Raw genomic sequence first — 23,282 nt, 5'->3', positions numbered from 1 at the left:
AGATTTAAATAAAAGGGGGGATGGGAGAGGCTACCTCTGCATATGGAGATAAACACTAGGAATTATAAGTATTAACAAAATGGGTCTACAGAAACATTCAAAGAAAATATAGATATTCATTTTCATATTTATTTATTTATTTATATTTATTTATTTATTTAGGTTTTTGGGCCACATCCAGTGGCGCTCAAGGGTCACTCCTGGCTGTGCTCTCAAAAATCGCTCCTGGCAAGCTCAGGGGACCATATGGGATGATGGGAATTGAACCTGCCCTACCATGATACTATATCTCTGGCCCCCTTTAAATCTTTTGAGATAGTCTTTTGAGATAGAGGAGAGATCAATTCCAGGCCACGTTTTTATCCTGCATTGTGGTCTTATGAAGACTGAGAATTATTCTGTAGCAGTCAGGAATCAGGTAGTGTCCTCTATCTGGAGTCCCTCTGGAGCCAAATCCAGTAGCAAGCAACAGTCCACGGGGAGGGGATGTGGGAGAAGAAGGCCACATAGAATGTATCAACAGGAGCTGTAGCTGCAGCTTTTTGTTGGAAAAAGAGATGGGTCGCTTTGGGAGCCGGGTGGCAGCTTGCTCTGGCAGGGGCAAAGTCCTGATTCCTAAGGAATAAGAACTGAGGGCAAAGAGGATTAAATAGAAAGAGATAATGGATCATGTTTGAGGGGCTGAGAGGATAGAAGGAGTTTTCTAAGGTGGTGAATGAAGTTGTGGTGAAGGAGGGATAATATATAACAGGGACTATATACAATATAGGGAGAAATTATGTACACTACAGATTAGACAAACATAGAGGAGTCCACTGAAAAGGTATATTCTTAACCACTGACTTGCAACTAAAGCATTATTTTAACCAAATTCTATTATTTTTGGAAATACATTTTGCTCTTCAATAATTTTCTTACCTATCTTATTTTAAATAATTTTAAAAGTAGAATGACAGAGAATTTAATGCAAGGAATATATTTGTTCTGTTGTAGATAATTGTAAATGGAGGACATTGCTATGCTAGCTATTTAATTTTGTTTCAAATAATGTTGTTATTATATAGTATTCTCATTCAAACATTATAGAATATGCTAGAAAAATGAATATTCTTCAGTAGTTTTCTCAGTACCAAAAAAATTCATTTCAATAGTTGCTTGTATACCAATAAAAATTTCATTACTCGCAATTGCTTGAAGTATCAAAATTTAAGAAAATAACATTTTTCATCTTCAAAACTATCAGCAAGAGAATATATATTATCAAAATTAATTTATTACTTTTCATGAAATTTTTTAGTGTTTCTACATTGTAAATAACAAATCAACAAATTATAGAAACCATTAGGCTCACATACATTCACACTCAAGTTATCTAAAATGTAATTGTATTTACAATCTTTTTGTAACAAACATCATTTATAAAGAAGGTGCAGATGTGGTAAATATGCAATTAGAGTAGAGAAAAGCCAGTGAAGCTAAAGGAAAACAGAAAAAGCTGAGCTAGCAGGCTCGATCAATCAGGGTAACAGTGAGCCTTTGTTAAAAGCCAACATCTTTAATTAAAACCCTTGTTTCTTACTAATAACTTGCATGTCCATAAGTTTTTTTTTTATTGATTTCAATTATTTGCTACTTTCCCCTATTTTAGGTTACTACTTTCTAGAGATATTATAAACTTAAGGGAAATATTGCAATGAATGGATTACATGTCTACATTTCTAAAACTATAACCATCTAAAACAGTACAAAATGATTTAATTAAAAATAACAATTTCTTTTTATACATCCTCAGTTTGATATGTTAATAATGTTTGCTATAATTGATGACTATTTTCAGTAGCATACTTTGCATTTAGTTACAGGGGTTAGAAATCTCTGTGTGGGGGCATGTGTGTTTGTGTGTGTTTGTGTGTTTGTGTGTGTGTTAGGTAAGTGCATTGCTTAAAATCCTAAAATTTTTAGAAGGCCAAGTTACTACACATATATTAAAGCAGAACTAAGACTAGTGTTTTCCTTATTGCTATTTGGACCGTTTCTATGCAACTGAGCAGTGCTTCAAATGGGTTGCAACTCATTAACAATGAGACCAGTATTAATAATTTGTGTTTGCATGATTGACATTGTTTTACAGTTCTCAAGTATTTATTAAATACTATAATGTGCTAGGTATTATAGTGAGAGTCGAAGATCCAGTGGTCCTCAAACTATGGCCTGCGGGCCACATATTGTATTTGTATCTGTTTTGTTTCTTCATTGCAAAATAAGATATATGCAGTGTGCATAAGAATTTGTTCATAAGTTTTGTTTTTACTATAGTCAGACCCTCCAATGTTCTGAGGGATAGTGAACTGGCCCCCTATTTAAAAAGTTTGAGGACCCCTGGATGAGACAGAAATTGGTTTGCATCTGCAGTGTTCTATAGTCATGATATAGTCACAAATTATAATAGATTGTGTGTTGAGTGCTTTAATAGAAGCAATTTTATCAGGAAACAAAATTCTAAGAAGAAAACTGGAGTGGGTAAGAGTTTTTAAGTAAGGGATTTGATGAAGGATTAGCAAAGGTAATTTTAATTACATTTATTATTAAAGAACGTATAGACATTAGGTAGGCAGAAAAGTGAAACAACACACATTAATAAGTATGAGAATTAGGATATTTTACATGCACAGTAATTTATATTTTGGTTTATTAAGTAACTGATTTGACTGAGATTGAGGAAAAGAATTTGAGGTAAATTCCAAGACTGAAGTTGCATCAGTGATAGATACAGACATAGACAAAGATTGAGAATCATGTGACAAGATTGGTATGAAAATAAAAAATCAAAATGGGGCTGGAGAGATAGTATGGAGGTAAGGCATTTGCCTTGCATGCAGAAGGACAGAGGTTAAAATCCCTGCATCCCTATGGTCCCCTGTGCATAGAGCCAGGAGTAACCCCTGAGCGCTGCCAGGTGTGACCCCAAAACAAACAAACAAAAAAATTAAGGTGCGTCTTTTGAGAAAGAGATTGGAGAGACTTTATTCTTCCAATTATAATTGTTCTGGGCCAAAGCAACCATACATTGGGTAGGGTTCTTGCTTTGCATGAGGCCAATCCAAGTTTAATGCTTGAGATCTCTTAGGGACTCTAAGCAGGATTAATTCATGAGAAATAGTATTAATACCTGATCAAAGCTCTTTATGGCCTAAAACTAAACAAACAACTACAACAACAAAAAGCCCAATGGAAATAAAAAGCAGGCAAACAAACAAACAAAAGCAAGTATATTTGTTTATCTATATACAATATGTTGCTATTGAAAACTCAAGTGCAAGATATTTTAAAGAAAGATTGGAATTTTGAGGTATGTCAAAGCATAGAGAAATTTCTCTCAAAATACATGACTGTGAGGACAATTAAGAACATGAGGTAAAAAGTGATTTATTTTAAATGCATCTTAACATCTTGCTCTTCAAGCACCTGTTTTCCCTTGAATATATATCTCACTTGCTAGTCTGAATGTTTGATTCTCCATCTTGGAGGAACCTGTATTAACTCTTGAAAATGTTTTCTTTCTCTCCCCTAACACCTTCTCAATGTTCCAATGAAAATAATGCTTTACACACACAAAGTGAATTTATCCTAAATACCAAAATTTATTGGCTGAAAAGATATGGCCATTAAAGAAAAAGCCTGATCAGAGAAGAGATGATATAAATAATATATAATATAAAAAGTTTAACTGGGATATCACATAGTGAGCCATTTAGAGCCCAAGAACAAACTAAAATAAAACTGAGAGCAATCCTTCATCTTAGAAGAAAAGAAAGTAATTGAGTGATAAAATTAAAAATACAATATTTGGAATCTTGAAGAAATATATTGTTATTAAGTGTGGCTAGCTTTCAGTTTCCTAGTGCTATTGAATATATTATTTATAGGCTAAAGTGAGAGTACAGCAAGTAGGCACTTGCCTTGCAAGCAGCTGATAAGAGTTTAATCCCTGGTACTCTATATTGCTTCCTAAACATTGCTAGAAGTAATATAATGTGCATTACTGAGTGGTTAGCCAGGAATAAACTCTGAACACCACTGTCTTTGCATCCCAAGGGAATCCCTAGGTTCCCAAATAATAAAACAATAAATTTAGTATTTCTTCTTAAACTTGTGCATAATTTCTTATTTTAATTTACAAAGCAATCATTGGTTTGCGTGAATGAATATGAACTGCCTGGAAAACTATGAAAAGTAATGATGTTACAGAGTGAAAGTCATATATTTATCTTAGTTTTCTCCAGAGGCTTATCTGTTTATTTGGACTGCAGTTTGTTCATCAATAAAGTATTCCATCTAAAGGATTGACAGTGTGATTGTACCAGTAGAGTGCATGGATTAGACTCTTAATTCTATCCACTCCAACTCCAATATCACTACCTGGCATACTTATATGTCTCTTTAGCACCCCTTCTGAACTCTGTGTAGCCCCCATATCAACAAAACAGGATCAATTGAAACTAGATGTGATTCACTAACTCCACAAATACTTATTCCCTTTCAGTTGGAGACTTTTTATTTTCTTTTTTAATGTCCTATTATTATTATTTTTACAAAAGGTTAAATGTTTCCAAGTTGGGAAGAAACAAATATAGACTGAGTGGTAGATTTTATATTATTTATTTCAAAATTTTGTTGAATCACTACGATTTTATATATTGTATATAATGGAGTTTCAGGTATACAATGTATTATCTTCATTATCATTTGTGAATATTTTTGATAAAGTATTAGCAAAGTTAAACATGTTTGCATGTGTGTGATCAGGTCAATAGGTAGAGAAACAGGATATATTATAACTTGTAATAATTTTGAAGAGTTAAATATCACCTTTTTATCTTTTCTTGGTTTGTGACAATGATCCCATTATTTAATATTTAATCTCCTGAACATCATTTGTGAACTGTAAAATAGAACCTTCAATTTTAATGTAAATATAATTTTAAATGAACAGGCTTTTCTTATGTAGACTATTGATTCCTTTATCTCTAAATCTTTCTCAACTTTCCTATAATAACTACTAAAAATAAAACTGACCATTATCTGATGATTTTGAGTTAATATATAAAAGGGAGATTTTTTGTTTTGTTTTTGACTCCACTTCCAAATTTTGCTAAATGTACTAATCTAATAAAGAAGAATTTTTTCTGGTGACCTGGAAAATAATTTCTTTCTATCAATTACTCAACACAGTTTTATAAATGAGGCTAGGTAAAATGTCATCAAATGTTAGTCAGGCCTCAAGCTCCAAAGCGAGACACTGATCTGGACGCAAATGCCAAGGAAGAAATAATCCACACAAAATAAAGAGGGTGAAGTGAGTTCAGGAATCCCAGCAAGCCTTCAACTCCTAAGAAGCAGTCAGATCTGTGAGGAATTCCTGAGACCTGGGGTGTTTAGTAGAGATTATCAGACCACAGCCAGAGGTGAAGATAAGTGGTCTAAACACCAATCCAAGATACTACATTCAAAGATATTTCCAACCAATGAGCAAGAAGGTGTGTAGTGAGTGGGATGGCATCCGGTTAATCCCACAATCAAATACATGACTAACACAGTTGATGATGAACAATAGGGCAATACAGGGGCCGGAGCAATAGCACAGTGGTAGGACGTTTGCCTTGTATGCAGCCAATTCAGAATGGAGGGTGGTTGGAATCCCAGCATCCCATATTGTCCCCCATGCCTGCCAGAAGCAATTTCTGAATGCAGAGATAGGAGTAACCTCTGAACACCGCCAGGTGTGACCTAAAACAACAACAACAACAACAACAACAAGGCGATACTCCTTTCCTTCATACTTATCTAGCAACATTGTCAAGTCATAGTCATAATTAATTAGGAAATTATCTGGGACAATGGTTAAACTGATTAGAAGCTATTGACAAATGGGCAATAAATTTTTAAGTTTTAATTGATAAACCTGAACATCAAATAATGAGGGACTTTTCAGGTATATGCCATATTATTCAGGTGAACTATGCTTAGTAACTAAGAATTGCAACAGATCATTAAGTTCCCTCCATTCTTTCCCTTGATCTTTTCCTTTCTTCCTCACTTCTCCCTCCCTTTTCCCTTTTTTCTATCCTTTGTCCTTCCTTCCTTCCTTCCTTCCTTCCTTCCTTCCTTCCTTCCTTCCTTCCTTCCTTCCTTCCTTCCTTCCTTCTTTCCTTTCCTTTCCTTTCTCCTTCCCTTTCCTTCCCTTTGTTTCTTCCTTCACTTCTTTTCCTTTCCTTTTCTCATTCCATTCCCTTCCATTTCATTTTCTTTCCCTTCCCTTCCTTTCCCTTCCCTTCCTCCATCGTTTCCTTTCCCTTCACTTCCTTCTTCCCTTCACTTCCATTTCCTTCACTTTACTTCTTTCTTCCCTTCCATTCCCTTCCCTTCCCTTCACTTCCTCCTTCCCTTCACTTTTTCCTTCCCTTCCCTTTCCTTCTTCCTTCCCTTCCCTTCCTACTTCCCTTTCCTTCCTTTCCTTTTCTTTTTCTCTTCCTTTCCTTTTCCATCCCTTCCATTCATTTCACTTCCTCCTTCCTTTCTGTTCCCTTCCTTTCCTTTCACTTCCTCCTTCCCTTCCATTTTCTTCACTTTACTTCCTCCTTCCCTTGTCTTTAATTCCCTTCACTTCACTTCCTCCTTCCCTTCTCTTCTCTTCCTTTCCCTTTTCTTTCTGTTCTCCCCCTTCTTAGTATTTTGGTTTAGTTTGAGGTCATACACAGCAGTTTTCAAGGTGTAATCCTTCACAGAGATTCCTCCTGGTTGTACTTAGATTATATGAAGTGCTGGAGATAGAACTAGAGCCAGCTGCATGTAACGCAATCATCTCCGTGGCCCAATATTTCTTGGCTCCATAGGAACTGTATTTTCTTCCCTTTTTAATTTTTTTGGGGGTGGAGAGATAGTAAAGTATGTAGGGCTTTGGACTTTTATGTTGCTGACCAGAGTTCAATCCCCTGCATCCCAAATGATTACCCCTAAATTTGCCAGAAATGATTTGTGATCACATAGCCAGGTGTAACCCCTGAACCACTGGATGTACTCCACAAACAAACAAACAAACAAACAAACATATTGAGGAGAAGACCTCTTAGGAAGTACTAAACATTGTCTTGATAGTTGTTATGATATAATGGTAGTGAGTGAGAAAAATAGAATACCTCTCTCGAATACAGGCAGAGGGTGGGGGAGAAAGGGAATGGGAGGCATTGGTGGTGGGAATGTTGCACTGGTGAGGAAGAGTGTTCTTTTATATAACTGAAACCCATCTACAAATACATTTTGTAATCATGGTGCTTAAGTAAATATATTATTTTTTTTAAGGAAGTGCTGAACAGGCAACAGGCTTACTCACAGTCATCATGGCGATTTGGGCCAGATAGTTCAAAGTTAAATTCTGACACAATGCTTGGCGACAGGTGTATGTAATAGGCAACTCTAGATTATACCCATCAGTGCTCATGAGACCATATGACACTGAGGCAGGAACTCCAATGATTGAATAGGTTAAGCCCGCACCAAAGTCCATGTAACTTTATTTTTATTTAAATAATGTACTAAAAGAGAGAAGTCATCTTAATTTCCATCTCAATGAGTAAATTATGACTAATTACCTCCATAAATATTATTTGCAATATTTTCCACATCTTCTAGTACTACCACATATAAAATAATGAGAAAATGAAGCACTTTGTATCTTTAGCTAAAATAACTATAGAGGAAAATAAAAATTAATATTATTACATTTCTAGTATTAAACCCAGATGTGGCTTATACAACCATATTATTGTTTTTACAACTGGCAACATCTGCCAACCTAATCAAATTAATATGCCATCTTGAGATAGTTACTCCATAAAATTTAGAAATTTCCCCACTTATAATATGTCTGCTGTTTTAACTAGCAAAAGATAAAACCCATGATGGCTTCATGGAAGGAAAGCTAATTGTCTGTTGTTTTATTTGGCCCATAACAAAACACTTTTATTAGTCCTTTAATTCAGGACAAATAAATTTCATCCTGTGAAACTACACTTTTATTTCTTTTTTTGACTGGGAAGTGGAAGTTGGGAATTGAACCCAGAATTTGACACATGAAAGGCAGAAAAGCAAAAAAGCCACAATTCAAGACCTAAACTGTTGCTCTTAAAGTGCAGTAAGGATTTCTTGGGATCTAAAAAAAAAAAAACTCTTTTTGTTTTGGGACCACACACACAGTAGTGCTCCAGGATTACTCCAATATACTATATCTTTGGCCTTGAGAGATATATAGAATGTCACAGAATGTCACAGAATAATTAAAATGGATTTCTAAACAGGAAAAGAGATATTAATAGGACTGTTTAAGAAGATAAGTGCTAGTTTATAATTTATTAGATAGTGTAATTGATGGTGAAAAAGAAAAAAACAATTGAAAGTGTTCTCAATTTATTTTATTTGTTTTTAATTAATTACTTAATTAACTTATTTATTAGATTGGGCCTCTCATTTATTGGTACTCACTCAGGACTTACTTCTGGCTCTGTGCTCAAGGATCACTCCTAGCAGTTCTGAGGGTTCATATGCAATGCCATTGATCAAACCAGGGTCAGTGGCATAGAAGCAAGTGCTTTAAGCACTTTTTAGTCTTTATAGCCTAAGCATTTCAAATTTCAAACTGACCCACTGGAGGAGTAACAGTAACACTGATTAAAATAAAAGAAATAAACAAGAGGCAACATTTAGTGATAAATTTAAATATGTGAAAAAACAAAGCTCATGGGGCTGGAGAGATAGCATGGAGGTAGGGCATTTGCCTTGCATGCAGGACAGTAGTTCAAATCCCAGCATCCCAGAAGGTCCCCTGAGCCTGACAGGAGCGATTTCTGAGCATAGAACCAGGAGTGATCCCTGAGCGTTGCCGAGTGTGACCCAAAACCAAACACCAAACCAAAACAAAACAAACCTAAACTAAACTAAAAAATAAAGTTCAAAAAATTTTACATATGTTAATTATATATGGAGATGTAAGTAGACAATTTGAAAAACATCCTGTAAATCACTAGAGCATCAATATTTTGATCTGATAGCAGTCTATAAATAAGTAGTAGCCATTAGATAATGAAAGATTTATTTCAGGCTCAAGCCCGAACTTGAAACAAAAGTGTTCAAAACAATTTTGAGGTTACAATATTTTAAGGTTCATAGTTTTGCAATAGTAAGGAACTACAAGTGAAGCTTTGGTTACCTTACAGTTTGGAAAAAGAAAACTATGCTGAGTTGGAAGTATAGAGTCTAAGAAGACATATGTCACACATACCCAATAAAATTCATTTTATTTGGTTGATTTTTGGGTCACATATAACAGTGTTCATGGATTATTACTAGATCTGAACTCAAGAATGTCTTTTGTGTGAGCTTGAGGAACCAGTACGGGGTAGCAGATATAGAATCCAGGTTAACCACATGCAAGGTCAGCAACCTCCTTGGCTTTATTCTCTTCTGATCTTCTAATTACTGTTTAAAACATAACTTTTTATTTAGTCTTAATGTTGGTCAAGTTTTTAAGTGAGTGACTCTATGAGACGTAATGGTAAAAAATTCAAATTTCAATCTCAGAAATAGAAAAATACTATCTCAGTTGACCAATTACAATAATTGATAAAAGATGTACTATGTAATGTGATGTTTTTCATGTAACAGTTAATGCCTACTTTTCTATCTAAGTTAGTACTAAACATATTGGATTCAGTTCTAAGGACTTTATCTCTTTCAGGCCATGTATTTTGCAAAATGATCTCACTTGTCCACTTCATGTTTTTGAAAAAATGATCTCACTTGTCTATTCTGTCTATTCCACCACCATATTGCCTCATGCAATTATTTCCAATTTGACATTTCTTTTGCTAAATTTTATGACATTACAAAAAACTCTATTGTATTTTCTGAAACTGCAAAGAATAGAAAAATCAATTATTGTATGAATATTGAAGGTTTTATGCATTAATTTTGATTTACTTGCCACCATCATTCTGATCATATCTGCTAAATTATAAAAGTAGTATTTGCTGAATTATGTCATTCAATGACTGAGACAACAGCTACTCCAGTGCTGAGCTTTACTCTACCGCTAAGTATCGTCTTAGAAGATTCTCTTGATGGCTGAATTTTACAGACTCTTCTTTCTTTGTCTTCCTCAGTGACAAGGACGGTGTGTGCCGAGCAGTGTGATGGCAGGTGCTATGGACCCTATGTCAGTGACTGCTGCCATCGAGAATGTGCTGGGGGCTGTTCAGGACCCAAGGACACTGACTGCTTTGTATGTTGGGAATTATTTTCTTTCTTCTGCTAACTTAACATCCAAGTCGGAATTCGGTCCAATAAGTTCTTCATATCTTTACTGAGAAAAGATAAAAGTTGAACAATATTGAGATTAACAAAGTTTATATTAACAGAGTCATATTAGAAGTCACTCTTTGCCTGGGTAGCTATAAATTTCCATGCTAGGATTGTTTGTTTTTACCAAATTATTTCACTTATTCCTCTCTAATACAATTTGCATAAGTGAACATTAGTGGATCATGTGGAGAGGTATGCATAGAGCTATTGTCTGTTAATGGTTAATGTTATTGTTATAAAAATTTTAGTGATTATTATGTTGCAATATAATTGAGTCTTGTGAGTGGAGGCACTTTATTTTTGAATGTACATCTCAAGAGTGTGGCAAACACACTTTCTAGTTTATATTGTTTACAAGCTAAATTATTATTCAGAATATTTAAATATAATAAATTATTATTTAAAATTAAAAGATTTATAATTATTCAAGTAAATCACTTTATATGCAAATTGGTGTGATTCTTATTTTAGAAAAGGATGCTTTTACTGTCACAAAATTATAATTATGATTTATTGAGTATACTTTTCAATTACCATTTTAAAATTCTTTTTTTTAACACATAGTAGCAATTCTGTGAAGTTCTGTCAACACAATTTCATACACAGAATATTAATATTAATTTAAATTAGTAATAATGATATATGAACATTTGTTTTTAAAATAAACTTAAAGTCTGCTTTTCATAAATACCCAGAAAACACAGTATTGCACACATAAACACAAATATATGTAATCATTTACACAAAGACACATACAAATATATCTTAAAAAATTGAAAATTTAACATGAAAGAGAAAAATAAAAATTACAGTTTGTAGATAGTACTTATTATAAAATGTTTAATTTAAATTTGAAGTGAGAGAAAAATATTACAGTAGAGATATAGTGGAAGAAACAAAGGAAAATTTAAGGAATATGTTTACTGCTGTTCTTAAGCTGAGTTTCTTTCTTGTCTATTGCCATTCTGTGGTTGGAAACAATTTGGAGGACAAGAAATGAATTTGAATTATACTAACAATTCCCAAACAATTACTACATTGAACAACAAGGAGAGCCAAACTTTCACCTTAACTATTTTCATTGCCTTTCCCCCCCACAGTTCCATTATTATGATAAGCAAAATGCCAAGTGAATTTCTGAATTATCATTTCATTATGTTTGGGGAACGGTACAGTGATTTTACCTTGGCATTTGGAACAGAATGTTCAAGAAAGCCAGATCAAAACTTTGGTGTAAATTACATGACTGTTTTATATGCAATCTGGAAAGTAAATTTATTTGATTCCTCTACCTTATGTTCCTTTGTTGGCAAGCAATCTATGTGCAACACTGCATAAAGTATGTTAGTAAAGCAATTATGAGGACCCATGAAGTTTTATAGCCATAAATTAAAACTTACTGAGTTTTCTAGATTGGTTTTTAATAGATCCTTCGTGCTAAGTGTCATCTAAGTGAATAATGTATCATCAGTGAGACTCATTCTGATTATGCATCTAGTAGATCGTCATCAGGGAATTGTCATGTTTGTGATAAAGCATTTGCTAAAACAAAAATGGATGATGAAAATGTTTATAGGAAACATAATTAATTAATACAGATTAATAACTATACATATCGTCTAGAGCAAAACAAAATATATTTTACGTTAGCTTGCCTTCCAATGTCTAAATTATTCCCAAAAGGCTTAATTTTTTAATTACAAGAATAAGTTAATATATTATTTAATTATATTCTTATAAATGTGTTTTTATGTAAAATTTCCAACTCTCAAGTGGTTGTTTTAGTTCATTGTAAATGTATTTTAAGTATTAGCAAATTAGGTCTCTCTTCAAACATGTATCAGAGAAATGAAATGTTATACTTTAGCTAAGTGCCTTTTATTCAGTATTAGATCATTAAGAAAAAGAAATGCAGGAATACATTATATTAATTGTGGACTATCTCTTACTACTTTATATTTTGACATTGATCTTTCTGCATCCTCACTGGTTAGTCACTTTCTTGAGTCTTTTAAATCTAGCTCGAATGATCATCACATAGGTTTCTAGCATCAAACACTTCTCTAAGAATATAAACTTTGAAATAATAATTTAGGTGCCAGGGCCAACTTTACCAGAAGTGTGAGTTAAGCTATTTGTAATGGAGCTGAAGAGGTAGTATAGAGGTTACAGCACTTACCTATACATGACTCCCATTCAAGCCCTGTCAATACATATAATCCCTGAACAACACCAGAAGTGATCAATGAATAAGGAGCTAGTAGCAAACCTAATCAAAAATAGGTGTTGCCCCAAAACCAAACCAACAAGCAAGCAAACTAAAAAACAAAACATTCTTCACTCTTACCTAAAATGAATTATCTGAACAATTCTATTTTAAAATATGTGTATAAATAAAAATAATTTGAATATTAATAACTATGATATATTTACTGACACTGAATAATTGTTTTATACGCATAGAAAAGCTAAGCAAAAGTGAATTTAAAACTAAATAAAAGTGGCTAAAATGTTTACGTTTTTTAATTTTCTTAAATGATGATGCATATGTAGAAAAGGACAGAATATTGAAGAAATTTTTACAGCAGTTTTCCTTGAACAGGTATTTTAGAGGTGATCTACAAACAAAACAATACTTGTTATGTTACAGGCCTGCATGAATTTCAATGACAGTGGAGCATGTGTTACTCAGTGTCCCCAAACTTTTGTCTACAATCCAACCACCTTTCAATTAGAACATAACTTCAATGCAAAGTACACATATGGAGCATTCTGTGTCAAGAAATGCCCACGTAAGTAACAGGGGAATTAGTCACGTCAATTCAAGCAACATTTTAAAATTAAAAATATATATTTAAATGAATTTTAGTAAGACTTTGGTTAATTTGGTTAATTTGGTTCTGAATAGTATTACTACCATTTCAATATATTGAAATATATTCAATATAAATTCAAATATATGCAACTCAAAAAAAAGTAAAATAATGAGTTCAAAATCTCATTAGAGAGGCATCTTTATAACTAGTAAGTCACTGTTTTCTAATCACCTTAATGTACCTTAACGCTTTGCACATATTGTTTTCCTACAGTCAAATGCTCTATCTCTGAGCTATAACCCTATCATATTCTTGCTATAAAGTTATTACTTATGGCTAAGCAAGTTACATTTTAATAGAACTTGTTTCAACGTATAATTTTCCTAAAATTATGTCTTATTTGTTACTTATAGCAGACTATATAACACTTAAGTTTTAATATCAAATCTAGACTTCACAATAACAGTGACTATACTAACCATGCTAATGGGTATGTTATGTTAACTCTAAAGGGGATTCAAAGTAACCTTCCTAGCTTTTATCAAAATTAGCATAATCTACAAATTGGTATTTGTTTGTTCAAGTCATTTTTATTTATAAGGAATGCAGGGAAATTTCTTGAGTATTTTATCTAGCAGAGGGGCTGTTCCAATGACTTCATTTTATGAAGGTATCTACTTAAAATGTTACTTTTTTTATAATCTATAGATGCAGATGTATGGTTTTCCTTATTGTGTACAGATAATGAAATGTAAAACATTAGGATTCTGGAATTGGTGTGGCAATAATATTTGATTTTGTTTAAATTAGTCATGTGATTAAAAATAATTGTCTAATTTTTTAAAATATTATCCTCTAAAATGTAGGTGGTAAGATATATTTTCTCTCCCTTTATCAGTCAAAAATACTAAAGTAATAGTGAATGAAAATCAGCAGGATATGTTTTAAGTATAATAATTATAAGTAATGAAAATTTTACTTATTGTTATATTGATTAAAGAGTAATAATATATGAATATGAGGGGCTGGAGTGGTGGCGCAGTGGTAGGGCATTTGCCTGCATGCGCCTAACCTAGGACAAACCACAATTTGATGCCCTGGCATTCCATATGGTCCCCCAAGCCAGGAGCAATTTCTGAGTGCATAGCCAGGAGTAACTCCTGAGCATCACCAGGTGTACTCCCCAAAAGAAAAATATATATAAATATATATCCTATATTAAACATAATATTCCTCAAATCAACATTTTAAATGCAGAGATAAATTGAGAGACTATACCCATTACAAATAAGTAGGATGGGGCCAGATTATAATTTTTCTTTTCTTAGACTATATTCTATTAGACTAATATTCTATTAGTTTACTATTTTCTGACTATAATTGGGTTTCTCCAAAACTATCAATACTACATTTTGGAGGTTTTTGGTCATTTCTATTGTATTCAGATTTGGGTTGAAATGAAGAAGTACAAAGAAAATATGATCTAGGGGATGTCTTTCACCTTGACAAGGGTTCACTTTACATTTAAGACTTAAGATTTAGCTATTGCTTCAGCAAAGAACTATTTTGTGAAATTACCTTACTATCTTATTTATAGTAACTCCTGAATTTCCTTTATTTTTTACTTAAGTTATGCAAATTATAGATTATTTTGAAGCATTTCATTATTTATTATGTAAAACTATGTGTTTTGTTCTTTTGATGTAGCTGTAAAAAATGGCATTTAGCTTTTAAGGAGTAAACTCTAGTCGATGTTACATGTGTTATTCTGAAATAAAAACATCTCCAGACATCAAATATTTTTGAAACGTATGTGACTATAAAACATGAGCAAGACCTTTCATAAAGGAATATGCAACTAATTGGTTTCCTGAGACAGAGATTAATATTTCTTAGAATCAAAGAAGAAAAGTGGGACTGTTAAGTGATGTAATCTAAGCCCAGATACTTTTTTGTCAAGCATATCTTCAAGCAGATGCATACTTGGAACACAAAGATATCCATAGTTTGCCATTTTTCTCATAAATGCATCCATAATACTCTTCCTCAGATGCCCTTAAATCTAGGTGCTATTTTTTTCCTACGGCTAATCACTGTGCATGGATACATATATTTCCTAAGCTCAGACCAATTTTTTTACAAAGTGAATAATCAATTTATTTTTCTTCATTTAAATTTTTAAATATTTTTACTTATGCACCATGATTACAAACATGTTTGTAATTGGGTTTCAGTTCATAAAAGAACACCCCCCTTCACCAATGCAACCTTCCCACCACTAATATGCCCCCTCTATATCTCTCCTCCCCCACCCCCTTCCTGTATTCGAGACAGGCATTCAATTTCTCTCACTCATGACTATTGTCATGATAGTTTTTAGTATAGTTATTTCTCTAATTGCACTCACACTCTTTTTTGGTAAGCTTTTATCATGGGCCAGTCCTTCCAGCCCTCACTACTGTCTTTTTTTTTTCTTAAATCCCACATATGAGTAACACTATTATGTGTCTATCTCTCTTTCTCTAACTTATTTCACTTAGGATAATAATTTGCATGTCAACCATGTATAGGAAAATTTCATGACTTTATTTTCTTGATGGCATAGTATTCCATTGAGTATATGTACCACAGTTTCTTTAGCCACTCAAATGTTATCAGGCATCTGGGTTGTTTCCAGATTCTGGCTATTGTATATAGTACTGCAATGAATGTAGGTGTGCAGAAAACATTTTTTTTATTAAATTGTTGTGTTCCTAAGGTATATCCCTAGGTATGGTGTAGCTGGATTATAGGGAGTTCAATTTCCAGATTTTTTTGAGGAATCTCCAAATTGTTTTCCATAAAAGCTGTACTAGACAGCATTCTCACCAGCAATGAATGAGAGTTTCTTTTTCCCCACATCCCCGCCAGCAATGATTATTTTTTTATATTGTGATGTGTGAGTAATCATTTTAAATTATCATCTGAAATACCCATCCTAGAATTGTACCAATAAGATATTTTTCTTTTCAATTCATCCCTGAGACTGCCACGTAACTTTCATTTAGTTTGGACTCGCATCTATATGTCAAATTTTGTTTCTGTCCTCCTTTCTTTCTGTCTTATTATTTATGTAATGACAAATAATACTATGTCAATCCTATAGTAAATTTTAGTAGAATTGTATAATATGAATATGCCATGATTATTACAAATATGTTTTGGGATAGCCAGTTTAGACTATAATATCGGTGAATGAACTACCTATAATAAAAATGACCTATACTTGTTCATTTTGTTTCTACAAGGTCCTAGACTTATTCCAGGATGTTATTAAATGGAGAATAATTCAAATATATAGATGAAATGACCTTGCTCTAGACTTCTAGATTGTTTGCTGTGATTTTCCAATTGGAACTTACCACCTGGCATATTATCCCACCATCTTATTTCCCACTATATTCTTGGTTTGGATGACCCATAGTAAAAGAATTACTTATATTTTATCTTGGTCAAAAACCATGGTTTACTTTCTCTGTGACTCCTGGTTACAAGTTCAGAAATTTCCCTTGCCATTGTTTATAAAATTAGAAGCAAGGAAGGTTGCTGCTTAAAACTCCGAAGATAAGAATATATGTGTTTTCAACTGTCTTCACTGTGAGAGTCCCTAAGTGCAATAAGTTGTTGTTTTGGAGGCTAAATACTATCATATATCTGACATAGCTGGAATCCTAAATAAAAAACCAATAGGTCATATAATACAAATGGTCATGTTTCATTTTACATACCATGCCTAAAGATTAACTCCTTTTCTTCCTTCCTCATTCCATACTTCTCTCCTTTCTTTCTTTCCTGATTTCTTTCTTCCTTCTTTCCTTCTTCCTTTTTCCTTTTTTCCTTTCTAACTTCATATTTCCTTTCTTTGCCCCTCCCCTTCCTTTTCTTCTTTGCTTCTTTCCTTCCTTCTTCCTTTCTCCTTCCTTTCTTCCTTTGTAACTTCCTTTCAATTTCCTTCCTTCTGTTTTTTTTCCTTCCCATCTTCCTTCCATTCTCTTTCCTTTGTCCTAGTTTCCTTGTTCCTTCCTTACTCTTCACGCTTCTTTTTTCTCCTTCCATCTTTCTTCCTTTCTTCCTTCCTCTTTTCTACCATAAGTCTTTCTTCCTTCACCCTTTCGTCCTTTCTGCATTCGCCATTTTCTTTTTCTTCTTTTCTTTCTCATTTCTTTTTTATTCTTCATCTCTTTCATTCATTTCTCTATTCCCTTCCTTCATTTTTCTTGTTTTTCATTCCTCCTTCCTTCTTTATTACTTCCTTCCTCTTTCCTTCCTTCACTTTTCCCTTCCTTCATCCTTCCTACTTCAGCCTTTTTTGTCTTTTCCCATACTTTGTACCTTTCTTACTTTTTTCTTTCCTTCTTTATTCTATCCTTCCTTTCTTCTTTCCTTCTGACTTTTTATTCCTTCTTCCTTTCTAACTTTATCACTCCTTTCTTTGACCCTTCCCCTTCTTTTGTCCGTTTCTTACATTCTTTTTCCTTCTTTCCTTCTATACTTCCTTATTTCTTTCTTCCCTCTGCCTTCTTTTCTTCTTTCTTCCTACCTTCGTCCTTCCTTTATCCCTTCCTTCGCCTTTTCTTCCTGCCTTCCTCCTTCCTTTCTTTCACCCTTTCCTTTCCCCTTCCTTTCTTCCCTCCTTCCTCTTTTCTTTCTTCCTCCCCTCTTCTTTCTTTCCTTCTTCCCTTTCTCTTCCCTTCCTTCCTTTTCCAAATCCTTCCTTTCTCTTTACTTCTTTCTTTCTTCCTTCTTCCTTCCTCCTTCCTTCCTTTCTTTGTCATTTTTCTTCCTCTTTCTTCCTTTTTACTTCTCCCTCCTCCCTCCTTCTTTCATTCCATCCCTCCCTCCCTCCCTTCCTTCCTTCCTTCCTTTCTTCCTTCCTTCCTTCCTCCCTTTCTTCCTTTCTTTTCCCTTACAATTCAAATATTATTTTGATTCTATATATAAAGCAAGAGACATAGTAATGTAGGTGATACTATTAAAATATGAAAACATATCACACATTTCTCCTGAATGTGAAGCACATTCTTTTAAGTCCCCCCAAAATTGAACTCATTCTTTTTTTGTGGTTTGTGTGACTTGAAGTATTTTTTGACCTCAAACTTATATCAAGGCATGAAATGAAGTGGAACATTTGAAAAACACAAACTAAATGTCATGTAGTTTCCTCGGTCTATAAAATAAATACACTCAGTCTTAGAGGCAATTCAGTATGTAGAGAAGTAGTCAAGCAAGTACAAGTTTTTATTAATACATGCTGCCCTCATATTTGAATGTGGATATTTGAAGATGTACTTTGAAGTAATATGTTTAGAAAATAATTATTTTAAGGGAAGATTTATACATACTAAGTATGGTAGTTAAATAATTTTATTTTTAACACGTTTTTCTGGACATTAATATGAACTAATTTTATTTTATTCAGATAACTTTGTAGTTGATTCCAGTTCTTGTGTACGTGCCTGCCCTAGTTCCAAAATGGAAGTAGAAGAAAATGGCATTAAAATGTGCAAACCTTGCACTGATATCTGCCCAAAAGGTAAGTTTTAGCTAAGATTATTTTATTAAAACAGGGAGCAAAGTCAAAGTCTTTCTTCACTTTTTAGTAGCCTAATTAAATCTTTCAATACATATTATTTCTACAATCAAACTATACAAAACATAATTTTCATGTCTTTGGACAATTCCCTAAAAAATCAAATGGCATAATAGTGTTTTATTGGTTTTGAATCATCTAAAGAGGGCCTGGTAAAAATAAAAAATTATTTTAATAGAAACTAAAAAAGTTATGTTTTATTCTATATGAATTAAAGTTGAGTAATTATGCTTAAGTCAAAGTATAGATGGCCATTTTATCATTAAGAACAAATATTGAGAGGTGGAGAGATAGCATGGAGGTGGGGCATTTGCCTTACATGCAGAAGGACAGTGGTTCGAATCCTGGTATCCCACATGGTCCAGTGAGCCTGCCAGGAGCAATTTCTGAGCATAGAATCAGGAGTAACCCCAGAGTGCTGCCAGGTGTGACCCAAAAACCAAAACAAACAAACAAAAAAAGAACAAATATTATTTGCTTAACAATTTAAGCATTTTTTCTATGTTCAAAAAAGTACACAGAAAAAGAAATATTGTGAAATTTACTCCCCAAGTTTAAATTATTTTTAAAGAGATGTTATTAGGAAGGAAAGAGATAATTATTATAGTTAATTATTATAGTTATTAAATGTAATGGGACTGGATTTCCAGTGGGCAAAAAATTTCTCTTGCATATGGTTGATTCAAACATAAGGTACTGACCATAAGCCCTCAGAAGTGATACCTGAGCAAAAGCCAGGAGTATGCCTTGACCACCACAGTGTATGCCCCCAAACCCAATAAATTAATGAATAAATAAAATAAATATTTCAGATAGTTTATATATTTAATTTTAGTAATAGACATGAAAAAATACATCAGGAAAAATATAGCCTAAACTCTCTAAATATTTAGTCTTCTATCAGAATATTTAGTTTTCAGACTTCTTTTATTACCATTGCCTGTTTGTCCACACATACCATTTTATGTTGATTCTTTAGAAAGCACAGGTAATATTCCAATTAAGTGAAAGTGTTAAAATTCTTTGATATATTCCTAATTCATGACTTAATATATGTTAAGTAAATTTATATTTCTTAAAAAGCTATGGAATACTTTATAGACATTCACAGTTCTTATAACATTAAAATAATAATTAGATATGATTTCAGAAATGGGAACTTTGGGTGATAGAGAAATTATCAGTAAAATTTTGTTTTAGTTATATACATGTTGCATGTATATTTTTTAGTATAAAATCTATTTGTTTTGTTTTGGGGGAGCAACAACCAATGGTGCTCAACGGTCACTCCTGTCTCTGTACTAAGAAATCTCTCCTGGTAGGCTTGGGGTCCCATATGGAATGTCAAGTATCCAACCTGGTCGGCCCTGTGCAAGGCAATTGTGCTATATACCTCTGGCCTAAAAAACATAATTTTTTAATAACTAGTATTTAGAGTATCTAGTATCACTAGCTTATAATACCAGGTATAATAAAGCAAGTCCAACAGTTATCATTTCATGGATGAATGACTAAATTGATAATCTGCAGGGTTTTTTGTTTGTTTGTATATTTTCGAGTTTTGGGCCGCACACGGCTGCGCTCAAAGATTACTCCTTTGTGCTCAAAAATCATTCCTGGAAGACTAGAAGTACCACATGGGATGCCGGGAACTGAACCCGGATCCGTCCTAGGTGGGCTGCGTGCCAGGCAAACGCCCTACTGCTGTGTTATCTCTCCGGCCCCTAAAAGGAAGTTGTGTCTCCCAGTCATGAAATTGAACCCCGGTCTCCTATGTGACAGGCAGGGATACTCTACCATAAGACAAGGAGAATATAATTCTTATTATTTTTTAAATGGACGCATACAAATTTCTTAACTTCCTAAATATGAGTGTTGTTTTACAGCTTGTGATGGCATTGGTACGGGATCACTGATGTCTGCTCAGACTGTGGATTCCAGTAACATCGACAAATTTATAAACTGCACCAAAATAAATGGAAATTTAATCTTCCTTGTCACGGGTATTCATGGGTCAGTATTAAGTTTTTGTAGCATAAAGCAGTAGAAATCTTAGTAATTTTAAGAAAATTATTAAAGTGGCATGGCTTACAAGATGTTTTGATATGTGCATCATTATAAATCAATATGTAAATTAACTATTCTCAACTTCATTTTTTATTTCTGTTGATTCATAAAAATATTTCTTATGTAATTGCTTTTAACAAAATTGAATGCCAATTTATTTTTTGACAATATCTTAGTAATATAAACAGTGACTTTAAATCAAAGTTTGTATGTAGTATTTGAGTTTAGTTTTGGTGTTTACTTATATTTAATAAAAGAAAAATATGTATACAAGAAAAGAAATATTTGTTGGATATTTTCCTTAAATACAGCAACCAACATATTTTTAATTATTCTTAAAGAAAAATATCTTTACGTGAGGTTTGGAGTTTCATTAAATATCAAATCTTGACCAAGACAAAATTATTAAGGACCTCCTAAAATTATCTCAACAATTAAATTGAAATTATCCTGAGCTCTTAGACATTCCCTCTGTCCAAGTATACCATTCTTTCTCATGTTGGTTAAGTTAGTACTACTGTAAGATATATGCTAAAAAAATTTCATTTTTGGGGGGGGTCCACCCCCGGTGATGCTCAGAGGTTACTCCTGGCTTGGAGAACCATATGGGATGCCAGGGATAGAACCACGGTTTGTGCTAGGTTAGCGTATCTAAGGCAAGCACCCTACCACTTGTACCACCTCTCTGGCCCTAGAAGAATTTCATTTTGATAGTAAATTATGCCATTTTATAATTTTCTCCATTATATAACACATGCTGGTTTCAGTTGGAAAAACAACCAAGTTTGAATACTTGGTCTATATTACTTCTTAATCTCCCAACACTAGTTCTATAGCTACATTGAAATAAACTATTACATACTTAAGCTCCAATTTTACCATAAGCATCATTTACCATAAGCATCATTTCTTTGAGCAAAATAATTTAATATGTATTGATTAATATATAAAAAAATCAAGCAAAAAGTTTTGCTTTTCATTTAAATACACACCTTTAGATTTTACTACATAAGGAATTTCATAACTTTAAAATATTGCTTTTATTGTGGGTCTGTGACAGAACAAATTATAATATTATGTATTTACTTTCTTCCTTTGATATGTTGGTTTATTCAGTTGAACAATTTCCTTTCAATTGTGAAAAAATACATATAGACTAACATAGACTATTTTGCATAAAATGTTCCACAAATTCTTATTAAAATGAATAAGAAAAATAATTTATAACAAAATATGCATTGATATGAACTTGCCTAACTTACATTTTGTAATGAAAATTTGTAAAAATTAATCTTAGAAATCATTTTATGCAGAAAGAGTACAGGACAATAAAGAACAGAAACTAGCTGGCCATTCCAATAAGGTATAATTGCACATTGTGAAACAACAAAAGAAAGTGGGAAATTCTTTTCATTGAATTCTTTTCTGAGACATAACATGACTATAGAATTATTTGAATCTAAAATATGATCTTTTTTCAGTTTGCTCAATACTGGCTTTTATAGCTTCTCTCACACCCCCTGATGTGGCCTGGAATCCCCTCAACACTTCTAGTATCACAGTATCATTGGTACCATAGGGCCCAAATAGTACCACATCCTCCCATCCTAGCACTGAATTTCCAGCCTTATTGGATGAATATCACAAGGAGTACATGGTCCAAGAGATAATTCAAAGGGCTGGAAGTCATGCTTTGCATGCAGGAAATCTAGGTTTAATTCCTGGCACTGCATGATTCTTTAAACACAGTCTGGAGCATCATGACACCAAATGTAGCTCCTGATCACCTACAGGGTGTGGCCTTATAAAAAAATAAAGCAAATAATTTTTAAAGTCATGCTGTCTGGGGTTGGAGTGATAAAATATCATTGGGCATTTTCCTTGCACACAGAAAACATAGGTTCAACCCTCCTGTGGTTTCTGAGCTCTCCAGAAGGGATTCCTCAGTGAAGAGTCAAAAGCAAGTCTGAACACTACAAGGTGTGGTCTAAAAGCAAAACAAACAAAAAACTCCATGATGCCCTTCACAACTGAGTACATGTGTTTGAGCACATATCAAACAGGATCTGAGAACATATTTTCCCTGCAGGACTCCCAAGAACAATTCTCTATACCATATTGTCGAGTACTAAGTACATTTGTATTTACAAAATAGTTGAGGGGACTGGTGTGACATAGTACACTGTAGTGGCACTTGCATTGCACATGGTCAGAGCTCAGGTTCTATCACCAGAAAAATACCTGGTTCCCTGATGCCAGAAGTTAACTAACTTTAAACATTGTAATCCCCAAACAAACATACCAGAAAAAAGTAAAAGTGGTGGGAGAGAAAAATGAAATATAAAATAAGTAAAAAT

At 33.3% G+C, this 23,282-nt stretch overlaps 1 protein-coding gene across 1 annotated transcript in view; it reads left to right on the top strand.

The window, feature by feature from the left end:
* The window catches only part of ERBB4 (erb-b2 receptor tyrosine kinase 4), a 1,143,943-nt gene that overhangs the window by 758,697 nt on the left and 361,964 nt on the right, over positions 1–23,282 (top strand). The window contains exons 6-9 of the mRNA XM_049784132.1: positions 10,215–10,333; positions 13,064–13,205; positions 18,688–18,801; positions 20,745–20,871. Coding sequence (XP_049640089.1) covers positions 10,215–10,333; positions 13,064–13,205; positions 18,688–18,801; positions 20,745–20,871 — 502 coding nt within the window. The remainder of the gene's footprint in view (positions 1–10,214; positions 10,334–13,063; positions 13,206–18,687; positions 18,802–20,744; positions 20,872–23,282) is intronic.

Source organism: Suncus etruscus, chromosome 1 (assembly GCF_024139225.1).
Source record: "Suncus etruscus isolate mSunEtr1 chromosome 1, mSunEtr1.pri.cur, whole genome shotgun sequence".
NCBI classification, from domain to species: domain Eukaryota; kingdom Metazoa; phylum Chordata; class Mammalia; order Eulipotyphla; family Soricidae; genus Suncus; species Suncus etruscus.
The sequence above is the reverse complement of the archived record's forward strand: the minus strand, read 5'-3'. Positions and strand labels throughout refer to the sequence as shown.